Here is a 17,583-nt window from a genome sequence, read left to right as displayed (position 1 = left end):
TAGGCTGATCCTTGAAATATTTCTTGTGTCTGTTTTTGTACAACAAATATGATTCAGGAATATGAAATACATCTGCAATTGTGCTAAGTTCTGAAGTGCCAGCACAGAATCAGCATGAATAAGGACTACGGACAAGGTCACCCCTACAGAATCAGTTGATGCTGCCCTGACCTGGCCCAGGTACATCATTCCCAGGACTGGGCAGCCACTGCGGTAGAATCAGCAGCGCTGTGCTCTGGGAAACCCCTTGCTCTACTCCTTCTTTTTGTGGCTGCCCTGTGTCCTCCGCCTGTGACCTCCTGCCTGCTTCCAGGCCTGGCCCTGCCCTTCTGGCCCTGACTCTACCTGCCAGCCTTGACCTGTGTCTGTCCCTGTTGCTGACTTAGCTCTCCCACCTGAGTGCAGACTGCCCTTCCCTAAGCCTGGGCTCCTGCTCCCCTAAGCAGAGCCCAGGCTCCCTGTCAGGGTCTGATGTTCACTTAGGAGGAAGCTCCCATCTGGGGCAGCTCATCAAGGGATGTGCAGAGGTTGGGAGACCAGGCGGAGGGAGAAGGATGGGACACTTTGGGAGAGAGGGGAGAGAAGACCAGGGGTGAAGCTGGACACTCCCTGGCCAGGACGGGACATGGGGAGACTTCTGGACATCCTGCTCCTGAAGGGCTCTAGCAGGGACAGGGTGAGGTCAGGCAATCACTGTGGGAGGCCACTGTGCCACGCAGGGGTGTGTGGGGGAGGTAGTCCTGAATTCAGGGGTGTGGGAGGTAGTCCTGAGTGAGGGGTGTGGGAGGTAGTACTGAGTTCAGGGGCGTGTGGGTGGGAGGTAGTCCTGAGTGCAGGGGCGTGGGAGGTAGCCCTGAGCGCAGGGGTGTGGGGGTGAGAGGTAGTCCTGAGTGTGGGGGTGTGGGAGGTAGTCCTGAGCGCAGGGGTGTGGGGGAGGGAGGTAGTCTTGAGTGCAGGGGCGTGTCGGTGAGAGGTAGTCCTGAGCGCGGGGGTGTGGGAGGTAGTCCTGAGCGCAGGGGTGTGGGGGAGGGAGGTAGTCTTGAGTGCAGGGGCGTGTCGGTGAGAGGTAGTCCTGAGCGCGGGGGTGTGGGAGGTAGTCCTGAGCGCAGGGGTGTGGGGGAGGGAGGTAGTCCTGAGCGCAGGGGCGTGTCGGTGAGAGGTAGTCCTGAGTGTGGGGGTGTGGGAGGTAGTCCTGAGCGCAGGGGTGTGGGGGAGGGAGGTAGTCCTGAGTGCAGGGGTGTGTCGGTGAGAGGTAGTCCTGAGCGCGGGGGTGTGGGAGGTAGTCCTGAGCGCAGGGGTGTGGGGGAGGGAGGTAGTCCTGAGCGCAGGGGCAGGAGGATGGAGCAAGGGTAAGGGTTCCTGCCTGTTTCCTTGAGAGGAGCTTGCTAGCTGGTGATGCCTGAGTCTAATGAAACATGGAGTGTTTTAAGTTCTGGGAGAGTCTGACATATGAAGTTATCTTGACCTTCTTATGTAGGCCACTAATTTCACAAACTTCCCCAGCTCAGCTGTACAGCAAGAAAAGGTCTGAACAGCCCAAAGGCCATGAGTAATCAGACGCTGGTGACAGAATTTGTGCTGCAGGGCTTCTCAGAAGTGCCAAAGTTCCAGATTCTCCTCTGCATTCTCTTCCTCTGCCTCTAGCCGGGGCACTCTGCGGCAACTCCCTCCTTGTGGTGGCCGTCACCCTCAGCTCCAGGCCCCACAGCCCCGTGTATTTCTTCCTGGTCAGCCTGTCTGTGCTGGATCTCGTCTGTGCGTGCACCGTGGTGCCCAAGCTGCCTGAGATCCTGGTGGCAGAGGAGAGGGGCATCTCCTACGGGGGCTGCAGGGCCCAGATGTGTTTCCTGTCCTGGGCGGTGCCGGGGGAGGTGCTGCTCTTCACTGCCACGGCCTACGACTGCTACGTGGCCATCTGCCAGCCGCTGCGCTACGGCTCCATGATGAGCCCCAGGGTGTGCGCAGTGCTGGCCGGAGCTGTGTGGGGCATCAGCGTGCTGGGCGCTGGGATCAATGCCTGCCTGATGTTACGGCTGAACTGTGGGCCCAATGTAATTGATCACTTCTTCTGTGAGATCCCCCCTCTGCTGTTGCTCTCCTGCTCCTCCACGTATGTGAATAACATCATGGCAATTATAGCTGACATCTTCTTTGCCATGTTGAACTTCCTGCTCACCATGGTGTCCTATGGGTTCATCATCTCCACCATCCTAAAGATTCGAACAGCCGAGGGGAAGCAGCGAGCCTTCTCCACCTGTTCCTCCCATCTCATTGCAGTCACCTTGTACTACTGTACCATCATCTACACCTACCTGAGCCCTGGCTCCAGCTACGCCCCAGGGGCAGGCAAGGTGGTAGCTGTGCTTTACTCCACTGTGAGCCTCACCTTAAACCCACTCATCTACAGCCTGAAGAACAAGGATATCAAGGCAGCTCTCAGGAAAGTCTTGCTGCAGGTTGTCAAAAACCTGTAAATGGGCAGTCTCTAAAGTCTGCGGTCTTTGTTGCTTTCTGACCACTGACCCTTATGAGACGTGTCCCACCTGTTATAAATACCCTCTTTCCATGCGAGTTGCCATTGCACCTTCAATACGGCTTTGTTGAGAAAATATTCCTCTGTGGATTCTCCATGGCATCCTAGTGAGATGTGGCTTTTGGCCACCTGTTACTAAAGTTTGGAGTTCCCAGAATATGACACGCATTAACACACAACAGATGTGTTGGTTCCTTCTGAGATCCCTGGAACTGCGCACCAACCCAGAGTCTCTACCTATATCTTATTGACCTTCAGTAGGTGGGAACTTTCTCAGTTCCATTGAAAGTGCCCCTGTAAAGCTACCCAGAGTTCGGCTTTGCCATGTGGGTCTTGGTCCTGAATTGCCAAGGACATCTCTCCTACAATGGTTGATTTTTGTGTGCCAACCTGACTGGGCGCCCCAGGACACAAGACAGCTGGTCGAACATTATTTCTGGGTGTGTTTGTGAGGGTCTCTCTGGAAGAGATGAGCATATGAATGGACAAACTGGAGAAGAAGATTGTCCTCGCCAGTGGGGATAGGCATCAGGAGCCCAGTGAGGGCCAGAATAGTACCTACTCATTGCCCTCCGCTATACAGGCCTTCAGACTTGGACTGTACTGTTCCATCAGTTCTTCTGGGCCCCAGCTCGCAGATGGCTGGTAGCGAGGCTTCCATAACTGCATGAGCCAATCCAATAACAAGCCTCCATATGTATGTGTATGCACAGCATATTGTATACTATCATTCATGTAATTATACATATATTAGTTATATATATGTTATGCATATGTGTGTATATGTGCATATTATATACGTTTGTGTGTATAAATCATCACAAGCCCAAAAGCATGTATATCTCCCATCAGTTCTGTTTACCTGGAGAACCCTATGTCATCTCCCTTTCCTTCTACTGATTGCTCTGGAATCCATGGTCCGGCGGGGGGGGGGGGGGCGCGGGTGGGAACCTCATGAACTAAGACAACACCCCTCTTTGAGTCTTGTGTACACGCTGTTCTTTCTGCATGGGATGCTATTTACCTGATTGGCCATGCTCTTTTCACATCCCAGTTGCATGTTAAATCCTAAGTAATTTCTCCCTAGCCAGTCTGAGTCAGGTCCCACCACTGTCTCCCCTCCTAGTGCCTCCTTATTTCCCTAATCACAGAGCTAATCACACAGTTGATTATTTAATTAGTAAATATCATACTGGGTTCCATTAAAACAGGTGCTATGTAGTTTTTGCTCACCATTGTATCCTAAGCAAGAAAATAGGGTGTGAAACATAACAGGTGATAAATAAATGACGCATAATCCACCATCCCATCTTACTTTGCACATTGATTCAAGGTGAAGATGCACACATTTACAATACAACAATTTCACTCTTGTGTATACAACACAGGATCACAATTGTTTATTCCATCACTTTGTGCAGGAGCAAAAAGTGGAAACTACCTCACCGCCCGTCCATGAGAACATGAATAAGCAAGCCATGGATTCATCACACATCATGTCTCATCCCAAATCCATACATATTAATGTGGACAAACATCACGCCCGTCACGTTGGGTGTGCCTTACCCATGAGGACGTACAGCAGAAGCATAATGGCAAGTAAGGAAAGCAAGTAGAAAGTGACCCACCGCATGCAGGTGGCAAGCATTGCTGTATTTATTTTAAAAATTGAAATAATACATCATATTGTTTACTAAAATAATTGCATACAAAAACATATGAAATGACGTTCACAATCTTCAGAATAGCAGTCACATCTGGGGGTGCACGGAGGGAAGAAAATTAAATGGGACCTGAGTTGTTCTGTGATGTTTTATTTCTTATGCAGAGATATAAAGTAAATGTGCAAGATGTCAACATCTTGTTATATGTATACATTTGAAATTTCACAATTAAAAATAGTAAAATTAAAAAAGGAATCACTTGGAATGCTCATTAAAACCTAATGAATCAAGGTGATGCTTGTGTAAACCAAGGTGTGAGTACTCTTGATCCAGGGTAAAAGCAAGACTTTCCTGTACCCATCATGGGATTTGATATTCTCCCTCCACCAGGAGAAAGCAGAGGACTCCCTCAACTAAATGCCTCCATTTAGCAGATAATGTTTCATTTTCACTCAACAGAAATACTCATATACTGTTTGTTTAAAGAGAAGATGCAGTACCATCATCTAAGGTTTTAGAGGTACCCTGTTTAGTAAGTGTAAGCAGCTCAGCTGGTTTGCAACTGTATCATGTCGCCCAGAACACCCCGTTTCCTCTCGATGTCCTGAAGGCCATGGGTCATCTCTCCAGCGCACGGCCCAGCCACAGGCAGCTCCCAGAAGCTCCATGCAGGTCACGTTTCACTGCTGTGGGAGGGACACCACACAGCACACACGTCCCTCTGTGACCAGGTCCTGATGTACCGTTGGCAGCATGGCTAAGCTGTGGGTCAGCTTAGAGGACCACACACACTGCTTAAGGATGGCAACACAGGCCTTAAGCTCTGAAAATAACACTACAGGGAAAAGGTTTCTTCTAAATTCTATCAAAATATTAATCACAGGAATGTTTCCAACCACCATCCAGCCATCTGCATTTCTATCGTTCTCACCTTGCCTGACTCCAAAAAATAAATGAATTGGCTACAGAATGTTACAGAGCACTAGCAGCTTGTGAGTCAGCCACATCGAAATGGTTTCAATTGGACCCTCCAGGCTACTTTAGCCACTTAGAATTCATCAACCAATTTTCCTAATGTTTATTTATTTTGAGAAAGAGAGAGAGAAGAGAGAGAAAATCAACAGGGGAGGGGCAGAAAGAGAGAATTCTAAGCAGGTTCTAAGTTGTCAGCACAGAGCCCAACGTGGGGCTCGATCTCACAAACTGTGAGATCATGACCTGAACCATAACCAAGAGTCAGAGGTTTAACTGACTGAGCCACCCTGGTGCCCCTAGCCAGATATTTATTGATGGATATTTTGATTACTTCATTTTTCTGTTATAAAAATGCTACACTGGATATTTTTATAAATATTTGAGTACTGGGTATTTATGCAGAACACAGTCTGGGAAGGGTGATGAATCTTGGAAAGGATATTTATGAAAACTGACAAATTTTGTTTATTTGTTCACAAAATGCAAACAATGTACAAATGCATTAATTTCCCCTTCTCTTCACGAAAATTTCCCAGTCTGAAAGTGAAATTTTATTTCATCATTGATGTAATTTGCACTCATTGTTCCTCCTCTGTGACATGTGTTTGTCCATCCTCAGGATTCATAGAGATTTCACATACTCCATGGAGGACACAGAAGGGCTGGAGGTCAGATGTGAGGCCAATTTAGCTGCAGAGTAAGACCACCCTAGGCAACCCCAAAGGCACTTAGAAGTAACCTTAAAAGCAGCACACAGATCAGCAACTCGTTAGTTTCCTACCAGAAAAACTACAAAAACAGGCACAGCACTAGGGAAGGGCAGGGAGCACCCTGTGCTGGGGCAGGGAGCACTCTGCACTGGGGCAGGGACAGGGAGCACCCTACACTAGGGAAGGGCAGGGAGCACTCTGCATGGGGGCAGGGACAGGAAGCACTCTGCACTGGGGCAGGGCAGGGAGCACTCTGCACCGGGAAAAGGCAGGGAGCACTCTGCATTGGGGAAGGGCAGCATACATAGATGGAGGAGCCCTGCATCCTTCTTCTAAGTCCCAACCTGCTCCCACTGCTCAGCTGACATCCTTACTCTGCTCCCCATACATTTCAGGTTTCCTGTCCTGTGCTCAGACCCCTACCCCACTGCCTTCCTGCTCATTTCTCTCCCTCCTGACCCCAGGGACGCCCTACTGCTGCACACCTTCCCCCAACCCCCAGGCCCCAGGGTTATCCTGTGTGAGAGTGGGGTGAGAGGGGAGGGTCAGGGACGGTATGGTCAGGGTTTGGTTGTGGTGAGTGTGTTCAGAAATGATTGAGTGGGGAAGATTCCGTCAGGAAGAAAGATGTGAGGGTGAGGGTGGGGAGGGTGTGGTCAGGGGTGTGGTCAGAGGAAGGTGTGAGAGGTGGGGTGTCGAAGGTGTGGTCAGGGAGGAAAATGTGAGGGGTGGGGTAGGGTGGGTGTGTTTGGAAAGGGCTGGGTCCCTCCTTGAATCAGGGCACTCTGGCACAACGGAACACAGAACACCTCTGCAGGTGTGAGAGGGGCGGCAAGGAGCTGCTTCAGTGGGGACCTCACCCCAGTGCCTGCGGGAGAAGTGAAGAAGTTGGACACACTCGGCCGGCATCAGACCAGGGTGAAGAAAGGGAGGGAAGAGAACCCAGGCTGTGATGGGGCCTGAGGAATGTTTCTGAGATGAGTTAATGGATGAATGAGGGACCTCAAAGGGAGTTTAATGACATCTCTCTTAGAAATGAGGATAATGAAAGACTCCTGGGGCCTGAGGTCTTTCCCCACTCTGGTCTCGCTGGTGTCCGCATGGTGGACGCACTGTCATCACATCCTAGGGCATGCCGCGTCTTCTGTCTCAGCATGAGCTTTGGGGCCTAGGCTGCAAGGAACCCCACCTGTGTTGAAGGAGAGAGATGCGCATGGGCCCCCTGGAAATCCCTCAGAGCCCCCCGACCTCTGGGCCCTACTGTGTCACTGCACCTTGAAGCCAGAATGTTAGACAGGAACAGGACAGCGTGAGCCGGGATCACGCCGTGTCCCTCCCACCCTTTCTGCTTGGGCCCCCTGCAGCCAACCAAGACTAGAAAAAGCCTGTGGGCAGCCACAGAAAGAAACCTAAAGAAAACTCCAGGACCCTCCCTGAACTCCTCATCCACCCACAAGAAGATTCTAGTCTAAGGAGCAACTTTGAAGGGACAGCTGAATCCCCCAACGTCCAAGCCTGTGACAGGGGTGAGGGTCACGGACACATGGAGAGGTGGCTCTCAGGGTCTTTAAATGTAGGCACTGGCCAGAGCAGAGGCCTGGGCATAGGAGTGCAGCAGGAGCAGAAGCGTGGGCAGCAAGGCGCAGAGGTGCGCACCGGCGGGGTTCAGGGGCGCCTCCTCCTCGTCCTCTGCTCGCTCCTCCTCAGGGCCCTGTTCTGGCTCCCCAGCATCATCGTACTCCTCCTCCAGGGCCAGGTTCTGGGACACTCTGGGCCCCTCTTCTTTCTCCCCCATGGGGACAACTCCGATGTCCTCATAAACACCTTCCGAGGGCAGACTCCCCGACATTCTGGAACCTGCAGAGGCCATACCACAGCTTCTAGGACAGACACTCTCTCAGTCTGGGCCCACCCGCTGCCGGCCCTGCGGGGCCTCTCACGAATGCCCACCCAGAGCCACATCCCGGGCAGTCAGGGCGGTTGGCTGCACGACACAGACGACATGAGGAATCAGGACACCCTTGGGTCCTGCCCTCATACCAAGGCACCCTCCGAAGCAGAGCAGGGCTCAGGGTTCCCTGACCCCGCCTACCCCTGAGTCCAAGAGTGTCACAGAGAAGTCGCCATGCAGCGGGGATCCAGGTGGGACCCGGCAGAAAGGGCCTGTGTGGGGTGGGGGCTGCAAGTACGCCCCCAGCCTCCCTCCCTTCAGCCCTGCGTTGCCCTCCCCAGCCACACCCACCTACCCTGGCGGACTCTTCTGCCACGGAACCACTGCACCCCCAGGACCAGGGAGACGATGACCAGGAGGGTCCCCAGGACAAGGCAGAAGGTCATGGGCAGGTTCCCAGCCTTGAGGGCAGGTGGGGGGGTCAGGGGGGAGCCTGTGGGGACAGTGAGAGGTGGGGTCTCCCTTGTGTGTCTGTGCTGCCTGGGGTATTGTGACCTTAGGCCTGGGCCACCTGAACCTCTCAGGAAGGGGAGGGCACCCAAAGGAGATGGCCCTGGTGCTCTCCCCAGAGAGGCCCACGGGCCTGAGGTCACAGAGCCAGGGGTCAGGAGGGAGGGGGCAAGCCACAGTGTTCTCTGCTCAAACACCCACAATCCGTAAGAGAAAGACCCCAGAGAAGTGGCTGGGCGGGACCTGGGCCTGCTGTCCCTCCCCACGGCTCTCTGCCCAGGCTGGCACCGGAGGACGGAGAGGGTGGTCCTGATCCTCCTGGCCCTGGCCCGACCAGCCTAAAGAGGGGCTGACTGGGGCCCTGGCACCCACCGGAGACTGCAGGGCACTCCTCTGTGCAGAGCCCACTGCAGGGCCCTTCTGGGTCAGGGCCAGACAACAGGGTGTGACCTGAGCCCTGAGAGAGGGCACACCTACCTGACGCCCATGCCAGTGCTGGCAGCGGGGCTGTGGTCCCCCTGTCACCTGCAGGAGAAATGGGAGGCAGCCCAGACTCTCACCCAGACCTTCAGGGAAGTGTCCCAGCCCCACTCAGCCTGAGCCCAGCAGGTCACAGGATAGCCACAGAGGTAGCCAGAGGGACCCAGCACAGGGACAGCCTCAGGACCATGTTCTGAGGGGAAGACCCCTCCTCAGCCCCCAGCAAACCCTCCCAGCCACCCGTGCCCCCTCCCCTCCCCACTCACGGGAGCAGAGCACGCCTGCGTCCTCCTTGTGCCCACAGTCTCCGAGTCCCCACGGCTCTGCGGGGCAGCTCCACAGAGACGCCTCGCTGCCCCGGCACCCCACCTCGTCCAGCCACACGGGCCCTGAGCCTGGGCCAAAGGCAGCCCCGACAAGGGCACCCAGAGCCGGGCCACAGCCCAGCTGGCGGCACACAACCTCTGCATCTGCCAGGTCCCAGGAATCGTCACACACGGTGCCCCAGGAGCCAGCGTGCCAGAGCTCCACGCGGCCCGAGCAGCTGTCCTGGCCTCCACGCACACGCAGCATTCCCTCCCCTGAAAGAGGGGGCTGTGGTCACTGCAGGGCAGGACAGAGATAAAGAGTGGACAGGGAGACGGACAGAAGTGTACCTGGGCAGCTGTGGGTGGATGAGCAGTTGAGGGTCTCCCCCAAATCCTGTGTTATTTTCTCCGACAATCCTGTTGGATTAAACAGCGACCATCCCTGTGTAAATACCCTGAAAGCCTCAGAATGAAGCGTGTAGAGCCTGAGTGACCCCCAGGCCCCGAGTCATGGATCAACGGCAGCCCTGCAGACGACTTGTCAGAAACCGCCAGAGACCCACCTGCACAGGTGATCCAGGCCTCCTCTCCACGGGCACAGGAGCGTGGGTGCCATGGTGCCGAGGGGCACTGCCACAGCGTGGAGTTTCTCAGTCTGCGACACTCGATGTTGTCCACCCAGGAGGTGCCAGAGCCAGTGTGACCAGGCCTGTTCTCGAGCCAGCCCTGATCCCCGCAGCCCAGCTGCTTGCAGATGATGGACAAGGAGATGTCCTTCAGGGCATTACTGCACACGGCACCCCACGTCCCATTGTAGAACACATCCAGCCACCCAGCACAGTGGTGGCTGCCACCTCGCAGCCTCAGGGCCACTGACCCTGGAAGACAAGAGCAGTTGGGCCAGGAGAAATCCCCAAAGAAGGACTCCAAAATGAGAGGGTCCCAGCACCAAGATCAATGCTGCTCTAGGGGCATCTAAGCCAGCGAGCCCTTAGCAAGAACCTTAAACCAGTCATGCATTCCCATGGCAACCTCCCACCCTGAGGATGCAGGTAGCAGTTAACCTCAGGTGACCAGATTTAACTGCAGCTGTAACATCTTAGCAGGTGTCACCTGTTTGTCCAGAAATCCACCCTTGGAAATCATTCAAAACACAGAATAATCTTTTTTGCACAAGATGATCAATTTAGCAGTGATGATAAAACGTTAAAAGAAGGAGGAGGAGGGGGAGGAGGGGGAAGAGGGGTAGGAGGAGGGGGAGGAGGCGGAGGGGGAGGAGGGGGTGCGCAGAGCTCCATGTTTGGAGACGGCATCAGCCCCGGCTGATCAGGGCCCAAGCCTTCAGGCAGGGCAATCCCCACAACAGTGCGATGTAGCCAGTAGACTATAATATCACCAATAATAAAGTATTAGCCCTCTAAACTCATGTTACACATGTCTTGATACATCAAAAATACCTCAGCAGGATAAACGAAGAGAGTAAGATGTGGATTGCATGTGACAGAGTCAGAACAAATTAAAATTTAAGTAAGTTTAGGGGCGCCTGGGTGGCTCAGTTGGTTAAGCGGACAACTTTGGCTCAGGTCATGATCTCGCAGTTCATGGGTTCAAGCCCCTCATCGGGCTCTCTGCTGACAGCTCAGAGCCTGGAGCTGCTTTGGATACTGTGTCTCCCTCTCTCTCTGACCCTCCTCTGCTCACGCTGTCTCTCTCTCAGAAATAAATAAAAACACTTTTAAAAATAATAAAAACTAAATAAGTTTTTAAAAAAACGCTCAATGCATCCATGATAGATCACCAACATGGCCACAGAGGTCTCCTGCCGGTACCCACGCCCCTAGAAAGGAGTCTGTTTCCCACCCCCCTGAATCCGGGCTAGCCCTGGGACTTCAGCCAACTGACCAAATGGGGTACGAATGACCCATGCCCCTTCCAAGTCTGGGCTTTGCATGCACCTTGCCTGCTTCTGCTCTCGATTTGAGAACACTGCTTCCAGGTTGAATTGTGACAGAAACAGAGTGCCCCCCGGCCCCTGCCAAGAGCCAGTCCCCAGCAGCAGAACCTATCAGCCAGCAAGGGAGCAGCGGCCTGAGGGAGCCCGTGGGACAGAAGCACGGCCAGCGCCGCGAGCAGTCTGAATGCATCTCCGACACAAAAGCCAATCAGTCACGTACACAGTGCCTGGAAACACTCTTCCAGAATGCATGAGAAAGAGCAGCGCTCCCCCCAAAAATAGTGAATAAAAAGGATGGGGAAGATCCAAAATGAGGAGCCCCAGTGTTACTTTAAAAGAAACAGGACAGCGCAGATGGGCGTGGAGGGGGCACGTGTGGGGATGAGCACTGCGTGCTATATGGAAACCAATCGGACAATAAACTCTTAAAAAACAACAACAGATGAAAACAAGTCGGCCGTGTACTGATAACTGTGGCTGATGGGCCACCGGGCTTCCTGTAACTTCTTAGCTCCCACTTTTGTACATGTTTGAAATCTTCCATGATAAAATATTTTTGTAAAGAAAGAAAAGAAAAGAAACAGGACGATTGAAATAGATGCAGTCGCCTGAGTCACAGGTGAGGGAAACGACTGAAATCATGAGGAGAAACCGCACCGGAAGGCTCACCCCACCCTGCGCCGGGGGGGGGGGGGGGGGGGAGCCCGAAGACCCGCGGCGGCAGCCCTGCCGCGCTCCCCCGCCGGCTCCCCAGGGGCCGCACTCCGCCGCTCCAACCCAAGGGGCCCCAGAAAGGCGCAGGCGAAGAAGCAAACGGCTTGCACGCGCCGTCTTTTCCGCGGCTCCGCGAGCGCAGTTCAGGAGGCTGAGAAGGAGGAGCCCGCGAGCAGCGCGGGGAGACCCCGGCGGCGGGTGGTGCGGCCGGAAGGCAGCCCCGGGGCTGACCCGGCTGCGTCCCGCCCCCGCCCCCGCCCCGCAAAGGCACCCGGAGACGGAGTGACGGAGCCCCCAGCCCGGAGGCACCAAAACGGCGCGGCCGCGCGACCGCAGCCGCCCTAGGACGCCCTAAACCCGCACCGACCTGAGCAGACGACGCCGGCGTCCTCCTTGTGCCCGCAGTCCTGCCGGCCCCGGGCCCCCGACGGGCACCGCCACAGCGCCGGCTCGTGGCCCCGGCAGCCCAGCTCGGCCGCCCAGATGCGCCCCGCCCCGGCACCGAAGGGCGCGGCGCCCAGGGCGCGGAGGGCGCGGCCGCAGCCCAGCTGCCGGCAGACCACGTGCGCGTCCCGCAGGTCCCAGCCGTCGTCGCACACGGTGCCCCACGCGCCCAGGTGCAGCAGCTCCACGCGCCCCGCGCAGCGGTGTGGCCCCGCGGCCAGCCGCACCCGCCGGCTCCCTGCGGAGACGCGGCGTCAGCGCGGCGGGGCCCCGGCCGAGAGGCGGGCGGGCGGGCGGGCGGGCGGCGCCCACTCACCCGAGCACACGACGCCCGCGTCGCGCCAGCCCCCCGCGGGTCCCAGGGGGAACGTGGACACGTTGCACTGGGTCAGGCGGGGCTCAGAGCCCAGGCAGCGCACGCGGCTCAGCCCCACCGCGCCGGCCTCGCGCCCGGGCGCCGGGGCGTCGTAGGCCCGGTGGGCGCGTCCGCACCCCAGCTGCCTGCACACCACGCCGGCGCCACGCAGGTCCCACGCGTCGTCCAGGACGCGGCCCCACGCCCCGTTCAGGGAGACCTCCACGCGGCCATCGCAGCGGCTCTGTCCATCCCGCAGCCGCAGGGCATGGGGGAGACCTGGGGAGGCAGAGGCAGGGTGTCGGGGGAGGGGCCCTCCTCCTGCAGAGGGGAGAGGACCACCCCTCCCGGCAGGGTCCCTCCCATTCCCAGCCTCCAGCTGACCCACCTGAGCAGACAGCGGCGGCTGCGTTTCCGGGGGCACAGGCCCGGGCCCCCAGGGTGCTTACTGGACAATTCCATAAATAGGGCTCTGTTCCCACACAGTGAAACACATCAGGCCAGATGGGAGCGTCCCCGACCCCAAAGTGGCCTCCGCGGGGTGTGGCCACCGCGCTGCCACAGTTGAGCTGGTGGCAGAGGACGGTGGCCTCCGTCAGGTCCCAGTGGGCAGCACAGAGGGGTGCCCATGCCCCCTGCACCAGGAGCTCCACGCGCCCCTCACAGCTGCCGCTGCCGTTGACCAGCCGGAACTCTGAGGAGCAGATAGGAGTCAGTCCTCCCTCACCTGCAGACCCAGCTCTTGGCACTGTCTTCCCTTTACACCCAGCGTGGTGGCCACAGAGCCAGGCCCTTGCGTCACCAGCCCCCTACCCACCTCAGCCCCAGCGTCCAGATCATAGCTCTCCGCAGCTGGGCCCACAGTCTGTGCTGCAGCCTTGCCAGGGAAGCCAGTCCCCTCCTCCCAGAAGCAACACTTCCTAGCGAAGCACACGCACACCCCAACTGGCCCGAGGGGCCTTCATGAGCCTAGCTTAGAGCCCCTCGGGTGGAGTCACTGAGGGAGGCGGGCAGGGAAGGAGGCAAGGCTGAGCCTCAGATCCCACCCTCCCAAGCCTCACCTGAGCACCTGAGCCCGGCATCCTGGCGGTGCCCACACTGGCGCCCGGGCCCCCGAGGACAGTGGAACAGCAGAGACTCATTGCCAGCACAGCGGAAGGCCTCTGTCCACACGAGCCCAGAGCCCTGGCCAAAGCGGGCGCCCCCAGGAGCGGACACAGCCGAACCACACTGCAGCTCCCGGCACACCACGTGGGCCGTCGCCTGGTCCATGTTAGCGTCACAGACAGTGCCCCAGGTCAGGCCGCGCCTCACTTCCAGCCGCCCAGCACAGGGGTGCTCACCACCCTCCAGCCGGGCTTCCACGTGTCCTGGGGGAGGAACTCTCGGTTAGGAATAAGTGTTCTCAGATGAACAGCTCAGCCACCTCGCTGGACCACAGGAGGCTCCGGCCAGGGTAGACCATCTGTGACCAGGTGGTGGGTCTGCAAATCCTGGGCAGAAACTGATAGCTAGAGACCCATACATCCTGCACCCAGAACAGAGAAGGGGTCCCTGGTCACAGGTCAGAGGTCAGGGTCACCTCCTACAGGGCCCACATGTGTAACATAGCCTCTGCCTGCCCAAGGTAGTGGCATCAAAGTATATATAGTCTTGGAGGCGAGGTCAAATCACTTCTCTGGCCACAGAATGCTGCCTTTCTGGGGGCACCAAGGAGGCTGACCCACCCGCCTCACTTTAGCCTCCCCTAATTCCCAGGACATGGCCAGGATCTGAGGGCCAATTCACTTGTTCATTGAGACAGGACTGGGAGGGGGCAAGCACCAGCCCCCCTGACTCATGTTGGACACACGATAATTGCAGCTCTGACAGCACAGATGCCTCAGGACAGACAGGACCCCCTCCCCCAACCAGGCCTGGGTTTCAGAGCCAGCACACCTCTGCTGGGGCGTCCATGCAGGCCTGAGCACGCTAGGGCACCCACCAGTGAGCTGTCCCAGAGTATTTCCTGTGCTCCCCACTCTAGGCCTCTGGCAGCAGCAACCCTGAGCTAGAGAGCACCGGATTTTCTCAGCACAGTGCCTTCCTCCCTGCCTTCCCTCGCCTGCCCAGCCAGCTCTTGGGCCCTCTGAAGCAGCAAGCTGCCCAGGTATCAAGAGGGGAATGCACTGGGAGGGCGGAGCGTTCCCCCAAGGTCTGCACCTAGCACGGGACCCATCAGTCCCCCGGAGCCTGGCTGCACGATGGGCCTCACCTGAGCAGACCACCTCGGCATCGTGCTGGAAGTCACAGCCCTTGCGCAGGCGGTTGTTGAGTCTGCAGTTTCGGATGGTCGGCTCGGTGCCCTGGCATGTCATGTACTTCCCGCCGTCGCCCGCATCCTGGCGGGGAGCCTGAAGCGCAGGCCCACACCCCAGCTCCCGGCAGAACACCGTGGCCTCCTCCTCATGCAGGCCACAGAGGCGATCCACCCCATTCACATTCCTGATCTCGGGGACTCCAGAGCAAGGGCTGCGACCCTTTACTAGTCGGATCTCCCGAAAAGTGCCATCTGAGAAGTATAGGCCCACGTTACAGAAGGTGAGGACTCCACAGGTCCTGCGGTCACTTGCAGCCTATGGCCTGCCCCGACGACAAGACGTTTCATTCTGGGCAAGGCAGCCCCTACCAGGGCCTCCGCCCTGGGCCTGGGTTACAGCTTGAGACCGACCTTACTCCTCCAAGAGGGTCATCACTGCATTGAAAGGGGGCCTTTCTGAGGGAGGGCCTTTCTGAGTGGGCAGTCACAGAGGACCCCTCACCCGGAGGGACCTATGCCTGGTTTAACATTCTGCTGTCATTGTCTTGATCCTGGGCCAATAAACCATGTTGTGGGTCAGCTTCTGAGACAGGACGCTGTGAGGGGGCCGCACAAGCTCCCCGTCACATTAAGTGTCCAGAGACAGCAGAACACCCTCAAGATAGACTTCAAAGGGAAAGCATTTGCCTTTTCGTCATTTTTGAAATCATGTTTAGATACCTAATGTTAAACACCTACAGCGAGGGGGCGGGGGCAGGGGGGCAGGTGTCAGGCCCTCGGGTATCTAGAAGACAAGGTCTTCTGTCTCTTTTCTGCTTCTCCACCTTCCTGCATTGCTGTTTTACTTGTTTATTTGTTTACTGTGTTTCTCCCGAGAGAGTATAGGCTCCATGCAGCAGGATTTTTGTCTGGTTTGGTCGCAGCTGCATGGACAAGCACCTAGAATAGAGCCTTGCAAATAAACATCTGTTGAACGAAAGACTAAGGACCCCTTACAGGAGTGAAGGCGTCATGAGAGACTGGAACCATAACAGGTCGGGATGGGCCGGTGCCCTGGGAGGAGCCCCCAGCACAGAGCCACCAGACCCTCCCCCCCCCCAGACCCTCCCTCCTCCTCCTCCTCTTCCTCCCCCTCCCCCAGGCCCTCCTCCTCCCCTAGACCCTCTCTCCACCCTCCCCCAGGCCCTCCCCGTCCCCCTCCCCCACACTCCCCCTCCTCCTCCTCTCCAACCCCCCTCCTGCTCAGACTTACTCGCACACAGAGCGACCACCACCCACTCATGGGGACACTTGGTCTGTGTCCAAGCCCCGAGGCTGCACTCCCAGAGGGAGGGCTCATCACCCCTGCAGGACACATTGTGGAGCCAGGGCTGCACCATCTCCCCCGGCAGTGGGACATACTTGGGGGCCCCCACAGCATGTCCACAGCCCAGCTGCCTGCAGACCACGGATGCTTCTGCCAACGTCCACTCGTGGTTGCACACGTGTCCCCACTGCCCACTGCGTAGGACGAGCACCACTCCATCGCAGGGACTGTGTCTGTACGCCAGCCTCAGGCCGCCTGGCCCTCCTACAGAAGAACAGGTCAGCCTTGGACTAGAACCAGATTGTGGGTGGAGGGCGAACCAGTGCCACTTGGGAGGTATGAAGACTCCCAAGTTTGCCTGGGCCCCTTCCAAGGCCTCAGTACAAAGCCAGGTCCCCTTACCCCCCATTACTCGCAGTCCAGAAAGGTGATGGGGTGAGGTCACACAGAAACATGCACACTGCCCTCACACAGCCCTGCACCCTCACCTCCACAGACCCCCTTCCCTCCCACTGGGACCACAGTGTCTGCCTCCATCCCAAGCCCTCTGAGGCCCCCACGACGTGGGTGACCCCACCCTCTTGGCAAGGAAGTGCCCTTATGTTCCGCTGCCTGGAAGTGGGGTGCCCAGCCACCCCAACCCACCTCCTAGTCATTATTTCCTCAGTGCGGTATAGGCACTGGGGCCCCGGCTCTCTGTTTCCTGCCCTACTGCTGCCCCGCCCGCCTGGCTGGCCACCTACCCTTCCAGTTCCCAGGTCTGGTCTCAGGGTCTCAGCAGCTCCCTGGACTTGAACCAACTGGACTACCCCACCAGGACATGGATGCGTTTCCCTAACCACCCCGCTTCTAGGTCTCTGCACCCTGGTTTTCTCTACACAGCCTCTCCCCATCATAGCCCCTTGGTCCACACAATCCCATCCAGGACTCTGCAGAAGAAACACAACAGCAGCCATGAAACCCATGAAACATTCTACGTCCCGGCCTGGGCCACCCCCGGACCACCTCCAGTCTACGTCCCGGCCTGGGCCACCCCCGGACCACCTCCAGTCTACGTCCAGGCCTGGGCCACCCCCTGGACCACCTGCAGCACCCATCCCGGACTCGTGAGAAGGGGACGTGCAGAGTCACACACATAGGTCCAGAGGAAGGAATGTCCCTCTCACTGCCCCCTCACAGCCCCCTGATGGTCTTCATTCATCAGTGGTATCCTCCCACCGAGCTTCCTCACACCCTTCTGCCCTGTTCTTTTCTAGACATAAACATGCACATGTATCGGCATCTTTAACAGAAAACAGGACCCCTTCCAGCTTTCCCACGCCACTCCCTCCAGACAGCATCACTGCCCACAGATTCCTGCCACCTCTACTGTCCAGCCCTGAGGTCACCTCCTTGCTGGACCCTGGATCAGCCTTCGCAGCAGAGTGTTCTTCCACCAGC

The 17,583-nt window shown here is 57.2% G+C and overlaps 2 protein-coding genes across 2 annotated transcripts; one reads left to right on the top strand and one right to left on the bottom strand.

The window, feature by feature from the left end:
• The first annotated feature begins 1,542 nt into the window (after positions 1–1,542).
• On the top strand, positions 1,543–2,474 carry LOC120245365 (olfactory receptor 13A1-like). The gene is given in 2 exon segments (XM_039252390.1): positions 1,543–1,639; positions 1,642–2,474. Coding segments are annotated over 2 exon segments (927 nt in total). The 5' UTR covers positions 1,543–1,545.
• Positions 2,475–8,472: 5,998 nt separating this feature from the next.
• LOC120245395 (scavenger receptor cysteine-rich domain-containing protein SCART1-like) lies at positions 8,473–16,552 on the bottom strand. Its single transcript, XM_039252447.1, has 12 exons — positions 16,546–16,552; positions 16,090–16,407; positions 14,793–15,089; positions 13,585–13,908; positions 12,927–13,232; positions 12,500–12,817; positions 12,107–12,421; positions 9,635–9,949; positions 9,420–9,488; positions 9,030–9,344; positions 8,761–8,808; positions 8,473–8,564 (listed from the first exon to the last, which is right to left on the bottom strand). The coding sequence occupies exons 1-12, from the start codon at positions 16,550–16,552 to the stop codon at positions 8,473–8,475; spliced, it is 2,724 nt and encodes a 907-aa protein (XP_039108378.1).
• Between the last annotated feature and the right edge of the window lie 1,031 nt (positions 16,553–17,583).

Source organism: Hyaena hyaena, unplaced genomic scaffold (genome assembly GCF_003009895.1).
Source record: "Hyaena hyaena isolate Hyena2069 unplaced genomic scaffold, ASM300989v1 scaffold_409, whole genome shotgun sequence".
Taxonomy (NCBI): Eukaryota; Metazoa; Chordata; class Mammalia; order Carnivora; family Hyaenidae; genus Hyaena; species Hyaena hyaena.
The sequence above is the reverse complement of the archived record's forward strand: the minus strand, read 5'-3'. Positions and strand labels throughout refer to the sequence as shown.

What these genes read in the sequence shown, in the direction of transcription:
- LOC120245395 (XM_039252447.1), bottom strand. An exon ending in CTCAGGTGAGGCTTGGGAGG is followed by an intron (nt 13,233 to 13,584) that starts GTGGGATCTGAG and finishes TCTGCTCCTCAG; the next exon opens with AGTTCCGGCTGGTCAACGGC. An exon ending in CGCCGGCGTCGTCTGCTCAG is followed by an intron (nt 9,950 to 12,106) that starts GTCGGTGCGGGT and finishes CTTGTCTTCCAG; the next exon opens with GGTCAGTGGCCCTGAGGCTG.